The following is a 14,478-nucleotide window of genomic DNA, read 5'->3' as shown; positions in this document are numbered from 1 at the left end:
ACGATTGCTGGTGTCTTCTCAGTGACAGATGTTTTCTGTGCTGCTTTGAACTGAATGCAAATGAATGAGAGCTTTGGCAAAACTTGTATAAACATATTGAGTCACAGAACATCCATAAAAAAAAAATGTTCATCACTACACCTGACAACTTTCACTTCACAAATGATCCTTTGACCCACTGTCATTGTAAAAAATACTGAGTGGTGAAGCTTTAACTTTAAAGGCACAGAAAATTTGGAAAACCTGCACTAAAATGTCCTAATCTCAGCTGGGTTAGTTAATAAAGCTGTAAAGGTCACACTGAACATTGTTAAAGTCCTCACGCAGGACAACTGTCCGCCTCAGAGCATCAGGTCAGAACCTGCAAGCCTGAAGCTGACGGGAATTCATCATCTCCATTTCATTACTCCTTTCCAACTGCTCTCCTCCTCCTCCTCCTCCTCTTCCCCCGCCCTCCTTGTCCCCTCCAGGATCTCTCCTGCCATCTTAAGTGCCGTCCCATCACTCTGATGACTGAACTCTTCAGACCTTGAGTCTTCCAGGGGTAAGGGATCAGACAATGTTTCATATGTTTCAGTGGCAGATGTTGAACTTTTTTATCTTGAAGACAAAACCACACCACTTCCTGTAACATCCTGATTAGCTGGTTTGAATGAGCTGTGAGAATGAGTTTTGAGTTTGAATCAAAACTTGGGAAATTCAGGTCAAAATTTTGTTTCGTTTGCCAGAAATATAATTAAGTGGAAGAGCTTTTCCAAACTAAACTGGCACTGACTCTGTTCCCGTGGATCCCAGTGCGTTTGTGTCAACCTGTTTGATTTCAAATTCATATAAACACTTCCTAATGTCAGACCTAAACTGAAAATACCTCCCGGCTGGCAGCGATGTCTTGGAATAGATACTAACACTGATTTGACAAGACAGTTTTTTGACAGGATGGAGGCTAAAATCAATCCCACTCACGATGGCTTTGCACCAGAGGCAGCGCCAGTCCTGCAGCCGTCGCACGCTGCCACAGTTCTTGTCACACACCACACATTTGGCACTGACCGGCAGGTTGCCTTCCAGCCACTGGTGGGGCATGGACACCTGGGAGAAATATGGAAAAATACAGAGAACATGAGACACAGAATGTCCTGTACGCTCAGACACATAAAGCACAGTCTAATCACTCACCCCTTCCTCATCCTCAATGATGTCATTTCCTATGGAGGCCAGGGTGGTCCATTTGCAGTTGTTGGTGGAGCGAACTGCACAGCGCTTATGGGCCTTGAACTTACACACTGCAGAGGACAGATAAATACATTTCATATTTAACATACTTAAATTAATGTGGATAATTATAAAAATGATGCACAAATTCTTTTGTTCTAAATCTTTCTTTGGGATACATAAGAATTTAATTAAATCGAGAACAACCTAAAAACCTGGAATATGTGTATTCAGAAATTTTTACTGCTGATGTGAGAGAGGTGAGGATTTTACTCAACCATTTCCAAGGTGTCATTGTGTCTAGACTTGTCTCTCCCTGCAATGAGAAGCTATAAACCTACTTCTTTATTTGAACAGTCACTTCTTGTAAATGCTTTTCTATAATGACGACACTGTCAAGTCAAGCTGAGACAAAAAGTTCTTGTCATTTATGTAAGAAAATTTTTAGATTATTGCTTAAAATATCACTTAAGTTAAAATAAATAAATAAATAAATAAATAAAAATGAATGGTTGCTTGGCTGCATCTTCCCGGGAGTGTGTCTTTAAATGTGTGTGTTTGTTTGTGTGTGTGTCTATGTACCTTCACAGGACAGTCCGTGGGAGGTGACGCCTGGCAGAGCCTCTCTGCAGACGTTGCAGAAGGTCGGCCTGGCGTGCGAGCAGGCGTACCAGTTGTGCATCCCAGAGAAATGCTCCATGTTGAACTGGCTGGCCTGAGGAAGGAGAGGACAACAACATCAGACCTCCATGTTCAACTGGCTTGGTTTAGGAGGTGGAAACACAAAAAGGACAAGACGAGAATCATGAGAGCGTCATATCAAAATCACTAGCCTGGGGAGGGAGAGCCACTGCGGGATGGGACTGTGACTTTTTATATTTCATGCAGCACTAAACAGCCAGAGGAAACATGGACACGAGGATGAGATAATGACATCAGAGGCACATATTAAAGTCTGTGGCCTCAGGAGGAAGAGACACAAGACGTTTAGTCTATGAGATAGATGCTGCAGCTAACCAGCCTGGGGAGAAAAGACACCTACAGACAGTGACTAAAAAGATGGCAAGACAAGACTGTGACATTGGTGCTGTCAAACCAAACTCCCTGTAGAAAAAAAAAATCACCCTTTTCAGAGAGTGTTCATAATTCTATAAATATCAAAGCACCAGATCTAAAAAGGATGCAATCCATCACCTGAACTGCAACTGTGGTCTAAACATTCACATGAATTGCAAATAACCAGGGATAAGACAATGCCATAAATTAAAACCCTAAATGCACTGTTGCAAACTGCGAGGAATATTGAAAGTCTGAAACATGTGAGACCATAAGCTCAGCTTGGATGGCCACAAACAGTCTTCAGCTCCCTTTACAGCCTATTAAAGCGCAGGCTCTGATTTTATGAGCGACATCAATCTGCTTGCAAAGAGCTGAAATGAGAAGCAGATCAGAGAAAAGGGAAAGAATGAAGGAACAGAGGAGAGTATTTTCCTCTAAGGTGGGAAGCATGTTCTCATCAAAATAAATTACACGCTCCTGACTAGCTTTTATCAAAGGATCGTCAATTTGGCCCATTACTTAGTCTATTCTGATGTCAGCCAACAGAATAAATAATGATGTGGCAACATAAAAAGAAACTCACGGAGAGATGAGCAACTCACTTCATAGGTTTCCCATTTCTGGACGGATTTGAGAGCACTGATCCAGTCCTCCATTTCCTTCCTGCTCTCAGCACATAACATTAGTTTGCGAAATGGAGTGATCACCTGAGATAAAGAGAAAGAAAAGAGGGATTGAAAATCTGAGCCTAGAAGTGAAACATTAGTCGTTAAATAAATATTTGCTAATGCTCGCTAAAAATTTAATCACAAGAGTTATTATCTTCATTTCAACTCCTAAAGTGGAGACAATCCATCTTGAGGAAGTGAATTGTACAGAGACTCACGCTGTAGTTTTGAATTTCAAGCTTAAAGATATTAAAGTTTAATATGAAAATCGAAAACTAAGCCAAACATACAGTTTTTAAATGCTTTAGTTTTTAACACATCTTAAATATTTCTGTGACCTGTTGCATTGTTTACCGTGAAGCTGTTGTTGATGTTCTTAGTGCTGGTCTCGGCCACACTGGCATCCGACAGGTCTACTTCATCAAAAATCAGAGACTGATGGGAAAGAAAAGAAAACAATGTACACCAGCTTATGGTTTAACATTCATGTTTAATCACGTTTTATTTTCCCTGACACCTATTAATTACATGAAAACCCTTCTATAGTATGTAAAATTCAATAGCTGTGGTAAAAAAAAAAAGTGTGTATGCTTTTTGGGACAGTTTCCCATTTGTAATTTTGGTTTCACAGCTCACTGAACTGCACTTGCATTGCTTACAAATGTGTGGGCAGTTTCACACATTCCCGTACCTTGCAGTCTTTGGCATAGTACAGGGTCCTCCCTCTGAGTTTGAAGTACCTCCTCTTCCATCTCTGGAAGGAGCTGGTCTGCTTTAACAGGATTCCCTCCTTCACACTTTTCTGTTGTCAGACCGAGTCAGAAGAAAGACAGAGAGGACAAAAAGGGGGAGAAATGGGAGGAGAAGAGGAAGAGAAAACAGACTTTAGTGCATCCAGATCCTCTGAATAACTAAAGCGACAGCTATTCTTCCTGGAGTTCACACGTAAACAGAAGGAGATCAGTTTGAATAGTGTCACTGGGATGGCTTGTGTTTGTCAGACACACAACAGAGACACAGAAAGAGCTGCTCAGATGAGCAGAGGGGTGTTGACTGAATCTGTCAAGTGAGTAGACAATCACAGAAACATTTACTTAAAGGACTAGGCAAGTGTTTTTGTGCATTTTAAAACACTTCCTGGTGATTTTCGGAAATTCCTGTTACTAATTTATGATCACGTGGCAAAGTCAGGGGGCCTCTGTAAATATTTTCACAATGCTTCCAACGGAGCACACTCATCTGTTAAATAAGGAAAAAGGGAAGCTAAGTTTGGCTGAGTGCCAGTGTGCAGCGTGTCAACAGCAGAGTTATGGACCATCAGTGATTAAGTGATGGAGCAGGTGGGAGGCGCAGCCACCCGTTTATGCATGGAAATGATTCACATGATTTGATTTGATACCACGGACATGCACTCGTTCTTTCTCTCAATTTATGAGTACATGCCTTCAGAGGACAAAATGCACAATGGGTAATCAATCTGAGACAGGACGTCAGGGGTCGCCATGGAGATCCTCGTTTCTCCTCATTTCTTAAACAAGAGGACACCGAGGCACGGTGAAAGACACGAGCGCAGGTACATACACACACAGATACCACGTTAAAACTCTGATCACGTCACTGATGGCTCCCTCCATAGCTGCACGTTTATCGCCTAATGTAGCAACATTCCTGCACGAGCAGACACAGCAAATTTCATTAGATCAGCCTCTATGACAAGCCAGTATGTGCATGTGTCCCCCGCATACTTTCATGGCAGAAACCAACGTCTACTATGTACAGTATGATAAACTGGAATGCATGAACAGTATGAACTGGAAATGCTTTTGCAGCAGTGTTCATTACATTCTCAAAAACTGGAAAACTAAATATAAAAACTTCTATTTATATACATATATATATACACACACACACACGTATACAAACATACAATAACTTGTGCTAAAATAACCTTGGCACAGAATTCAAGATAAGATAACAACATTAACAATGTGCCCCAAATTATTAGATACTACTCCATACGACTAATGGAGCAGCTCTTTCAAATCAGGTCCTCTGATCATCAAAGCTGCAAGATTCTTTACGGCATCTGTAACGAATCAGCTTACACAATCTGCACTGCCACTGAAACCTGTGGGCAAAGGTAAACTGCTCTGCAAACATGTCAAAGATGTTGAAATAGTTGGAACGTCAGACTTTCTACAGAAGAACATCTTACTAAGAGATTACTCATTTTAAGAGTTGCATCTTTCCATGGCCCCCACAAGGAAAGAAAATTCTGAGAAATCCTAGTTACGTTACAGTAATTTAGATGACTGGTTTTTGGTTATTCTGTGGTTTGTTTTACACATGAATTTAACAGTACTGGCTGAAATTCCTATTATAGAAACATGAAAAGCTCTCAGTCTTAAGAAGCACAGGGGTCAGACTTTTATTGGTGTATAACACAATTTTGCCACCACAGGATGATATAACAAAGAAGTGCTAAAAGGAAAGTGAGAGAGAGGTGGAAAGGATATTGGTTTTGTTATCTCCAAATCAGGAGCAGACTTCTAAATTGCACTGTAATAAAAACAAAGGACGGGCAATGACAAAAGATTTTCTGGTGCTTTCCATTACACAGGTATGTTGTTTTTCTAGAGTAAACTACTAAAGTTTTCAGCCCAGACACGGTTGACCGAGAGAATTTGGCTCAGCGGTAACTTGGCAGGGTCTCCAGGATCGGTGCACGATCCGGAAATCTCCCCTGAAGGAAAATTCGAGACTCAGACAGGAGGGTTCATCACCTGCATGACAACGAACCAACAATCCACAGGCTGACAGCAGGACAAGAGAAAGAGCTTTTGAATGTAAAAGGGAGGAACTGAAGGCGTGTGTGAGAGAAAGCAAAAACTCATCATGAATCTGATCACAGAAGTTCTTCATTTACAAGCATCAGCCACCCAAATAACAAAGGTATAATGTACTACTATGTCTAGTGCAGTAGTTAGTTGGCTATCTGTGTCTTGCATTTTATCTTACAGTGGCTAACATGAAGGCTAAAGTCTGTAGCAATATATAAGTACAGTTAGAACAGAGGGCACGTCAGCATAAAAAGGAAAGAGGAAGTATAAACAGGTATGTACACTGGAGGGAAAGTGAGAGAAAATCATTTCCTGAATGACTGGCCCTGCTGTCGGGTGCTAGTTTCCCACAAAGTATCTTCCTTCCCTCTTTCACAACCTCTCCATGTCTAGGTCCTTAGATCTCTTTGCAATCTGTCTTCTCTACATCTGTTTATCTTTCCCTCTTTCTCCCTCTGTCTCTCTTTTGGCTGCAGTATTTCTGTTTACATGAGTCCCGCTCTCCCTGTCCCTCTTTCCATCACAGTGTCACTCATCCATCTTTCCGTTTTTTGTTTTTTTTTTCACTTTCCACTTCATCTCATGTGTTTCTGTCTCACTTTCTCTGCCCGTCTGTCTTTGCAGTAATGGCCTTGGATGTCTGAACAGAGGGAGTAATACAAGTCAGAGGCACCTCCGAACCAGTGATAAATCTAATTCATCGCTCCGTCACAATCTCATTTCTCAGCTGCATGTGTGTGTGTGTGTGTGTGTGTTTGTGCACGTGTGTCCGTGAGATATCCCGCCTTGTAAGGGCACATACAGCTTCTTGTGCTCTCACAATGCATGTTTCTCCCTTAGAATAAATGTGCTGTGTTACCCCGAGGGACAGCAAATCTCATATTGTCAGAGAGAAAGAGAGGGGAAAGAAAGAGAGAAGAAGAAGTGGAAGGGAAGGACTGACGGTGGGAAAAAAAGATAGATAGCCTGATGGTGTGAATCATTAGCGAGAGGAGATAGGAATAAGAAACAGAACCGTGACAGCGGTGAAGAGCGGGAAGAGCAATAAACAGCACAACAGCAAAAGGTAAGATGCAGGAATAACAACAAACAGGGACTCAGGAGAGTCAACATGAAAGAGGAGAAACAAAAGAACTGGCAGCGCCTTGAGGAGGAGGGAGAAAGAAAAGCAAAACACACGCAAACAAGAAGGTGTAAAGGTCTCTCAACCGAACCACCTGACACGTCGGAGATAACGGCAAGGTGCAACAGCCCGGGTCCACCAATCAGGCTTATCCACGGTTGCCACAGAAACGCCAAGAGGAGCTGTCAGTCAAGAAGCTAATCAGACTGTTTTTGTTTGACAAAAGCAGCTAATGACATAGCAACCACTGATATAGCTTAAGGACATACTGGAAGTTATATACAACTCGGGGTGTTGTAATCTCGGTGTGAAACCTATGGAGAGGGTGGTGCCTGCTTTTAAAGTGGTGTTTCACCACAGCGGTGTTGGTTCAAATACCTTGACCAGCTGCTAACATCTGGCTAAGCTACTTTACTTTCCCCAGTAGGGGAAAATACCTTACATGGAATAAACCAGATGTCCTATACTTACTACAGTCTCATTATCATGCACATTTAAGTGTGGCTACAACATGTGTGACCTTATCATCACACCTCCTCCAGGCTATTTCTGTACCATGTGTTCTTAGTGAAGTGGCCTGGCTGAATAATTAATTAAGATGCCCGGCTTCTTTCTGATTGACTAGTTGTACTGAGAGGCAAATCAGCAAAGCAAACAGCACATGTGTGCAGTACATATGGCTGCATAAACACAACATACACTGTGTGCAGCGGTCAGGGTCTGCACCACACTCGGTCACACTGAAGCCGCACCCATGATGGTGTTTCCTCCTCTCCTCTGCAGCTGAGAGATGTTGTCAGACAGATCAGTGTATTCATTAGAGCAGGACTAATTACATCACAACAATCAGCCCCAGTAGACCTGATCTGCACACACAAGCACACACACATACACTAAAGAGCTGTGAAGTGGATGTTCACACAAGAGCACATTAACACAAATACTTACTCATCTGCAAAATGCACACACAGAGCTCTGAAGTGCACCCGCACATAAATGTGACTCATTCAACCCTTTCTTTCTGCTTTTCTTTTTTTTTTCCTCTCAGCTATATTTTTCTACTCAACCAAATATATATATACACACACACACACATAGAAACAGACATCTGATGACTTCCATGCCACAAATTAACACACACAGTCCCGGATGACTGATTGACCTTCAGTGTTCACAGTGTAAACAGTCAATCAATGGAATTCGATTAGTTTCCTAGACAGCGCAGCGACCTGCACACCAACATGCGGACGTTCACAAAGTTTGTTGGCTGAGAAAAAAGCAGAACTTGGAAGTTTTGTGTAATGAACAACAGCTGCTACTGATGAAGACAAAATGACAGAGAAGAAATGACTCTCTTCTCTACCACTTCAAACTGGAAGGAATAAACATCTATATGCTTGGCAAACAGCAGTCGCTATTGCTGGGACTTACAGTGAGCTTCACTGTTTGTATCTCCTGCCATCAAAGAAATGTTTTTAAATTCTGCAAAGCTGTGAAAGGCAACATATATTTCTAAGAAAAGACATGTTTGAGCATTTCTGGATGTTTTGTTTTGAGAAAACAAGCGATTCGTTATCACTGACAGATCTGGTCTGGCTTTAGTCTGCTATATTAAGGCCGAGAAGTGCAATTATACACATTCTCAATTAATCTATCAGTCCTTTTTTCAATGAATGGCATGGCAAATGGAAGACCACACAGACAAAGTGTAAATACAGAAGAAACCACTGCATACACTGAAAGGAAGCCTCCAGCACTTTCTACAATCTGTCAGAGTAAAACCAACCATTAAAACCAGAGTAAACCAAGTCAGTTGCAGTGTGACAGAAGGAAACAACCCTTAAAATGTGGATTAACCAGAAAACATTCTCATGTTTCTGTCCTTCATGGGGTCATTTGGACGTTAGCCCAACATTGTCTCTCACACACTGACCTCTTCCACCAGCCGACTCTCCTGCAACTTTCTGATGTGACTGAAGTCCAAATGGTCCTCGTGGCTGAGCTGGCTGTCGTCCCCCTCCCTTCCTCCCTCACAGCGAAAAAACAGGGGCGCCATACAGCACCCACTGGTATGACACAACCTCAGCATTGGTGGCACACGCTGATGACCTCACTTCCTTTACTTGATAAGCAATGGCCTTCGCAAATATTGCAAAATCAGTCTGAACAATATTTATCCTCAGCTCGAGCTGCTAGAAGATGAGTGGCTAGTAGGAGGTGGCGAGGAAATTGCTCTTCAAACCAAATCTTTCTATCTGGATTGGCTTCTATCCATCTTTACTTCTTCTAAAAACTTCTTGAATTCTTTTTTGCTTTGTCTAACATAAACTTTTCTCTCAACTCTTTCTATATCGCTCCCTTACTCACCCCACCTCAGCTGTAACTTCTTCCACACCAGCAGTTCCTCAAACAATACAATCCTACTTCCTCCCTCTCAAACTTCCCTTGTGAGGTGGCCACGCCTCCTCAGGTGTGCTGTAGGACACACCTCTTACACACCGTCTCACACACACACTGGACACAAAGCAGAGCATGCAAATGAGCTCTTTCCCTGCCTAACATGACACACACTTGAGAGGAGTGGCGTGTGTGTGTCTGTCTGTGTGTGCATGTAAGAACACGCCTATTTCCTCGAGGCTATAAATAGAACCTGAAGAACCTGTCTGATCGCTGACGAGAGAATGCACACAGGATACACAGCGTGGCTGTTCCTGCTTCAGTGCTGACTTAAGGTATAAAATCCGCTTCAAAAGTCACGCATCTACAAGAATGCACACACACACAGACACACACACACAAACGCATAAACATGCATTCAGTCAAGTCGCAGCAAAATGAAGCGGAGGTTAACAGCACATCACTCTTCTTAAGCGAGCTGGAAACGTCACTGTGATCACACAAACTCATGTCCTGCCAGCCTGCATGAGCTGTCCTGACTCTGCGTGTGTGTGTGTGTGTATGTGTATATGTGTGTGTGTGTGTGTGTGTGTGTGTGTGTGTGTGTGTGTGTGTGTGTGTGTGTGTGTCTGCACTCCGCTGCCTACGCGCTGTCATCGGACTGCTTTCAGTGTCAGATCCGTGTCTCATCTGCCAAGGCAAATTACGGTAAATGTGTGTGTAATTGCGTGTGCATGCATATGTGTGTGTGTGTGTGTGTGTGTATGTTTTCTGCCAGTCGGCATATCATTCTGTCTTTAATGAGCAGAAACATGCTGTTCCCTGCAGACTCGCTCACTGACACCAACTCTCTCTCTTTCTATCGCTGTCAGTCTGTATGTCTCTCGCTCCGTCCCTCTGTCTCTCCCCCTCAGCTCCCTTCAGTCTCTCTCTCCTTTTTTTGTTCTTCCTTTCCAAAAGTTTATTTTTTTTTGTTTAAACCACCCCCATCTTTCTCTCCATCCAAATTACTCGTGGTTAAATCATACAAATAAATTCAGAATCAGGTCAAAGCAGAAATAATAAAATTATAAATAAATTCAAATGAACCAATTTTGTGTAACCAGAATATTTCTGATAAAATGTACAAGGTTACCGAACACAAGAAAAAGGAAATAAAACTTGCATAATAGTGAAATACTACAAACACTAAAGCCTTAAAAACTCAGGGATGTGCAGTGTTAATTGTCCCTTCTTTTTCTTGCCAGTACCTGTAGCAACATGCTCCAAACAATGCAGTCAGTCACAGGGATTTTTTCAGTTTTCATTTTCACAGTACCATAATATTCTGCATAAAAACTGCTTTTAAGACATGTAGAAAAGTGTATTATGCTGTAAATATGTCAGATTTGATTCACTGAATTTTATCTCAGTCTCATTTCTTACGGGAGGAGTTTTCTTAATCAAACACTAGTCTTTCAAAATAAAAGTTCAAATAATGTTATTTTGGACAGCCTTTGTGAGATTTCATTTAAAGTTCCCATTTTATTTCTAAACAATGGACAACAATCATTTATTCATGAGTCATTTGAATTGACAGAGAAACCAACATCCTCTTTAATGAGAGGAACTAAAGGGGATCATGTGAGATGTCCTAACTTTGGGAAGGACACTTGCACATATCACATATAATATCACATGAAAACACTAACAGATACTAACAGTTGTCACTGAATCACAGTGACTTTAAATCATATATTTGTAAAAACTAAGTTTATATGCCTTTAAGTTATTATTTTTTAATTGTTTTGCTTGAATTAATTATAAAATAATGTGTTTTAAAGACAGAACAATCTGGGTTGAACTTACTAAATGTAAAGATTACTAAGCTGGTGTTTTTGATAAACAACAGAGAGCAGCTGTTTATTCATGAGTTACTGGAAACAGCACAGAGACACTGACACTTTCAGGTGTGTCTTTGCCAGAGCTAATTAAAACAGACGTACGCTGGCTGTAGCAGACACTAAACCCCCTGACCTTTCAAATATGGCCATGTTTTTGTAATCATGAGGCAACGCCGTCCCTGGACGGACATCACTGGAATGCAAAATGAAGCTCACCCAATGTCACCAGCTGTGATTTTTCAACGCTGCAGCTGCTCTTTTTCTCCAGCAGATGGCAGACTGAGAAAGAGATGGGGTGGGAAAACAGACAAGGGGCAAGGCGACGGGGTGCACAGGCAGTGAAACGAGCAAGACTGAAAAAGTAAAGAGGGCCTGGGATGGAAAAGGAAAACAGAAACATTAGAGAATCACAAGAAAGAACAGAAAGAATGAAAAACAGAAGCGAGGAAGAAAGCGGTGCAGTCCCTGGTATCTGTCAGGCTTGGCTTGGTTTTAACTCTTCACAGACTAGAAGCTCTGTGTGGTTGTTGGTTTACAAGCAGAAACACATACTGGGGTCCCCTTGTGAACACACAAATCCATCTTCACACTTAAAACATAACAAAGTCACGTTCCTGTCGGGTTTCATATTCTAGACAAGATTTGTTTTAAACATTTCGCAGCACCACACAGGTGGGATTTAAAACACAAGACATCCAAAGCTATTTAAGCAGAACAGAGACACATCTGTGAGCATGTTTAATGTACTGTCCTCTGCCTAAGACAGAGGAAGACACCACCTGGTTCATCCCGAAGCTGTAGACCCCACCCATCTGGCACTTGAAGGTGGCTAAAACAAACACTGAGTATCAAATGCAAATAATAGCCGACCCAGGTCTGGTGCTGCTAATTACACGTATTTTCTCTTTTCGCTTCCTGACATTTAAACTTGTATGCAGGGTTGCCATGGTAACAGCCCGACTTCAGAATCAACCTTCAACTTGTAAATGTAAGGAAACACGCAAACACATAAATAGTAAAAAGTTGAATTTATCACTCTTTTCATCTGGACATTTTCTTCTCTTAACAGTGGGTTAACCAGGCTTCTTCTGTGTGTGTGTGTGTGGTGTGTGTGTGTGTGTGTGTGTGTGTGTGTGTGTGTGTTACATGTGTCACCCCACTGTCCTTGACAAGTTTGGTTATGCAAGAAGCAGCAAGTAACACAGCGAGAAGCATTATTTGAAATAGGAACTGCTTGCATCATCTGTCATGCATAAACACAACGTCTGACCACACACACACACACACACACACACACACACACACACACACACACACACACACACACACACACACACACATTCAAAGTCAGAACAAGGCGTGGGAGGACTTTGCACCATGGCGACCACATCCTGTCTCATGTACCTCTGTGCGTTTATTAATAGACACACACACACACGCCTGTGATATGTGCAAAAAACAGCCAGAGAGAATCTGATGACACTTTTCGTACTTTAGATGGACAGATGGGTAGAGACAGCCAGACACAACACACAAACACACACACACACTTTTCTATCTCTACACACACATTTCTTCAAGTTTAGCCACATTTCATGTTTATATGTTAATATGTGTATGAAATATCATCCAGTTTTTGGCTTCTGCCTGTGAGGTTTGAGCACTGGAGAACACATAATCTGCTGCTGCTGCTGGTGGGGAGGGTGTGTGTGTGTGTGTGTGTGCCTGTGTGTGGGGAGGAGGGGGGTGCCTCGGAGCATACGGACCAAATCTGGCTCTGATGCTGCATAATCCTCACACACACACACACACACACCGTTCGGCACATGTATGCACACACTGCCGAATGAGCAGATAAGTCTCTCAGCCAGAAAGAGAGAGATGGTGAAAGAGGTGGAAGCGTGGATGTGATTAGCATGTCGTCCCTGTTGTTATTGATTTGTGATGTTAATCACGTTCATGGGTTTTTTTGCACTGTTAGTGACAATCATGCAAATAAAGGTTTTACATTTGGAATGGACGAGAGTAGGTGAGTTGATTTAAAAAAAAAAGGGTGGAGCAGGACAGAGACAAAAAAGAGAGCCAAGGAAAAGACTAGGAAAGAAGAGTTGTGGGGTGATGAGAGGAGAGAGGAATGGAAAGAAAAGGAAGGAGAAGAAAGCAAAGGAAATGAGAGGACGGAAACGAGGCGAGAAAAGAAGAGGGCAGAAGAAGAAAGAAAAGAAATGAAAGTTAAGGAGAGGACAGAAGGGAAGAGGAGAAAGGAAAGGAAAGCAAAGGAAAGGAGAAAAGCAGAGAAAAAAGGAGAGAGGAGAGGAGGACAGGAGAGGTAAGGAAAAGAAAGAAAAAAGGAGATGAGAAGGCAAAGAAAACAGAGGGAGAGGGGGAGGAAAGCTAAAGAGCAGAGAGGAGAGGATGTGATGTAATGCAGGTGGGGCAGAAAAAGGGAAGAGTAAAGATGGGAGGAGATAAGGGAAGATGAAATATGGCTGTACGTGTGTGTGTGTGTGCGTGCGTGTGTGTGTGTTGCGGCTGGTGATTATCCCTGATGATCACACAGTGCTGTTTAATCTTGTCTCCCCACACTCACACACATCAGATTTTGTGGTGGATGCCTATGTGTGTGTGTGTATGTGTGTGTGTGTGTGTGTGTGTGTGTGTGTGTGTGTGTATAAGGACCTCATGTGTGGACCTAATTTGCATGCAGATGCAATTTATTAGAATTTTTTAAAAGAAAATTTCAATAAATTTTAAAGATATTTAAATAAAACCTTGTATTTCTGTGTGTGTGTGTGTGTGTGTGTGTATTCATGTGTGAGGTATACGTGTGTGCAATGAGTTGTGTGTGCATGCCCTGCAACACTCTGTTTTTATGTCCCTGTGCTGTGAAGCTGTAATGTCTCTTCCCACTGGAATTTGTAACACAGCTTAGGACACGGACACACACACACACACAAACACAAACACACACACACACTAAGCAGACAGAAAGGGAGGCAAAAACAAAACTCTCTCTCTCTCTCTCTCTTTCTCCCTGTGCCATCGGTCGTGTCGTCGTCATGGGAGATGAGTGATTTCCACAGCAACCTGTGGGGGCTTTTCCTGTCCTCTCGACTCATTCCCCTACAGTCTCGTTCAGAACATAATTGCTGCAGTAAACTGGATCCTGCCACGCTCCCGCAAACACAGCTGACAGTTATATTTATTAAAAATCCCTTTAATTTCACAAGGACGACCAACTGCGAACCAAACTCAGGATTCCTCGAACTCTGTCTTCTTCATATGAATAGTTCAGC

General features: G+C 42.2%; 1 protein-coding gene across 4 annotated transcripts in view; it reads right to left on the bottom strand.

Moving 5' to 3' along the window:
* Nucleotides 1-14,478, bottom strand: part of si:dkey-172j4.3 (diacylglycerol kinase delta) — a 114,688-nt gene that overhangs the window by 77,740 nt on the left and 22,470 nt on the right. Inside the window, exons 1-7 of one of the 4 annotated variants that reach the window (XM_041030746.1) lie at nt 9,270-9,300; nt 3,631-3,741; nt 3,294-3,374; nt 2,874-2,978; nt 1,795-1,927; nt 1,177-1,283; nt 964-1,089 (exon numbers count right to left, since the gene is read on the bottom strand). In XM_041030746.1, the coding sequence (XP_040886680.1) occupies nt 964-1,089; nt 1,177-1,283; nt 1,795-1,927; nt 2,874-2,954 (447 nt within the window). In that variant the 5' untranslated portion in view covers nt 2,955-2,978; nt 3,294-3,374; nt 3,631-3,741; nt 9,270-9,300. Of the gene's footprint in view, nt 1-963; nt 1,090-1,176; nt 1,284-1,794; nt 1,928-2,873; nt 2,979-3,293; nt 3,375-3,630; nt 3,742-8,835; nt 9,247-9,269; nt 9,301-14,478 lie in introns of those variants that run through there. The other 3 variants (XM_041030747.1, XM_041030745.1, XM_041030744.1) reach the window with 3 other exon arrangements.

This window comes from Toxotes jaculatrix, chromosome 23 (genome assembly GCF_017976425.1).
Source record: "Toxotes jaculatrix isolate fToxJac2 chromosome 23, fToxJac2.pri, whole genome shotgun sequence".
In the NCBI taxonomy this organism is placed as follows: Eukaryota; Metazoa; Chordata; class Actinopteri; family Toxotidae; genus Toxotes; species Toxotes jaculatrix.
Note: the sequence above shows the minus strand (reverse complement) of the source record. Positions and strands in the feature narration are given on the sequence as shown.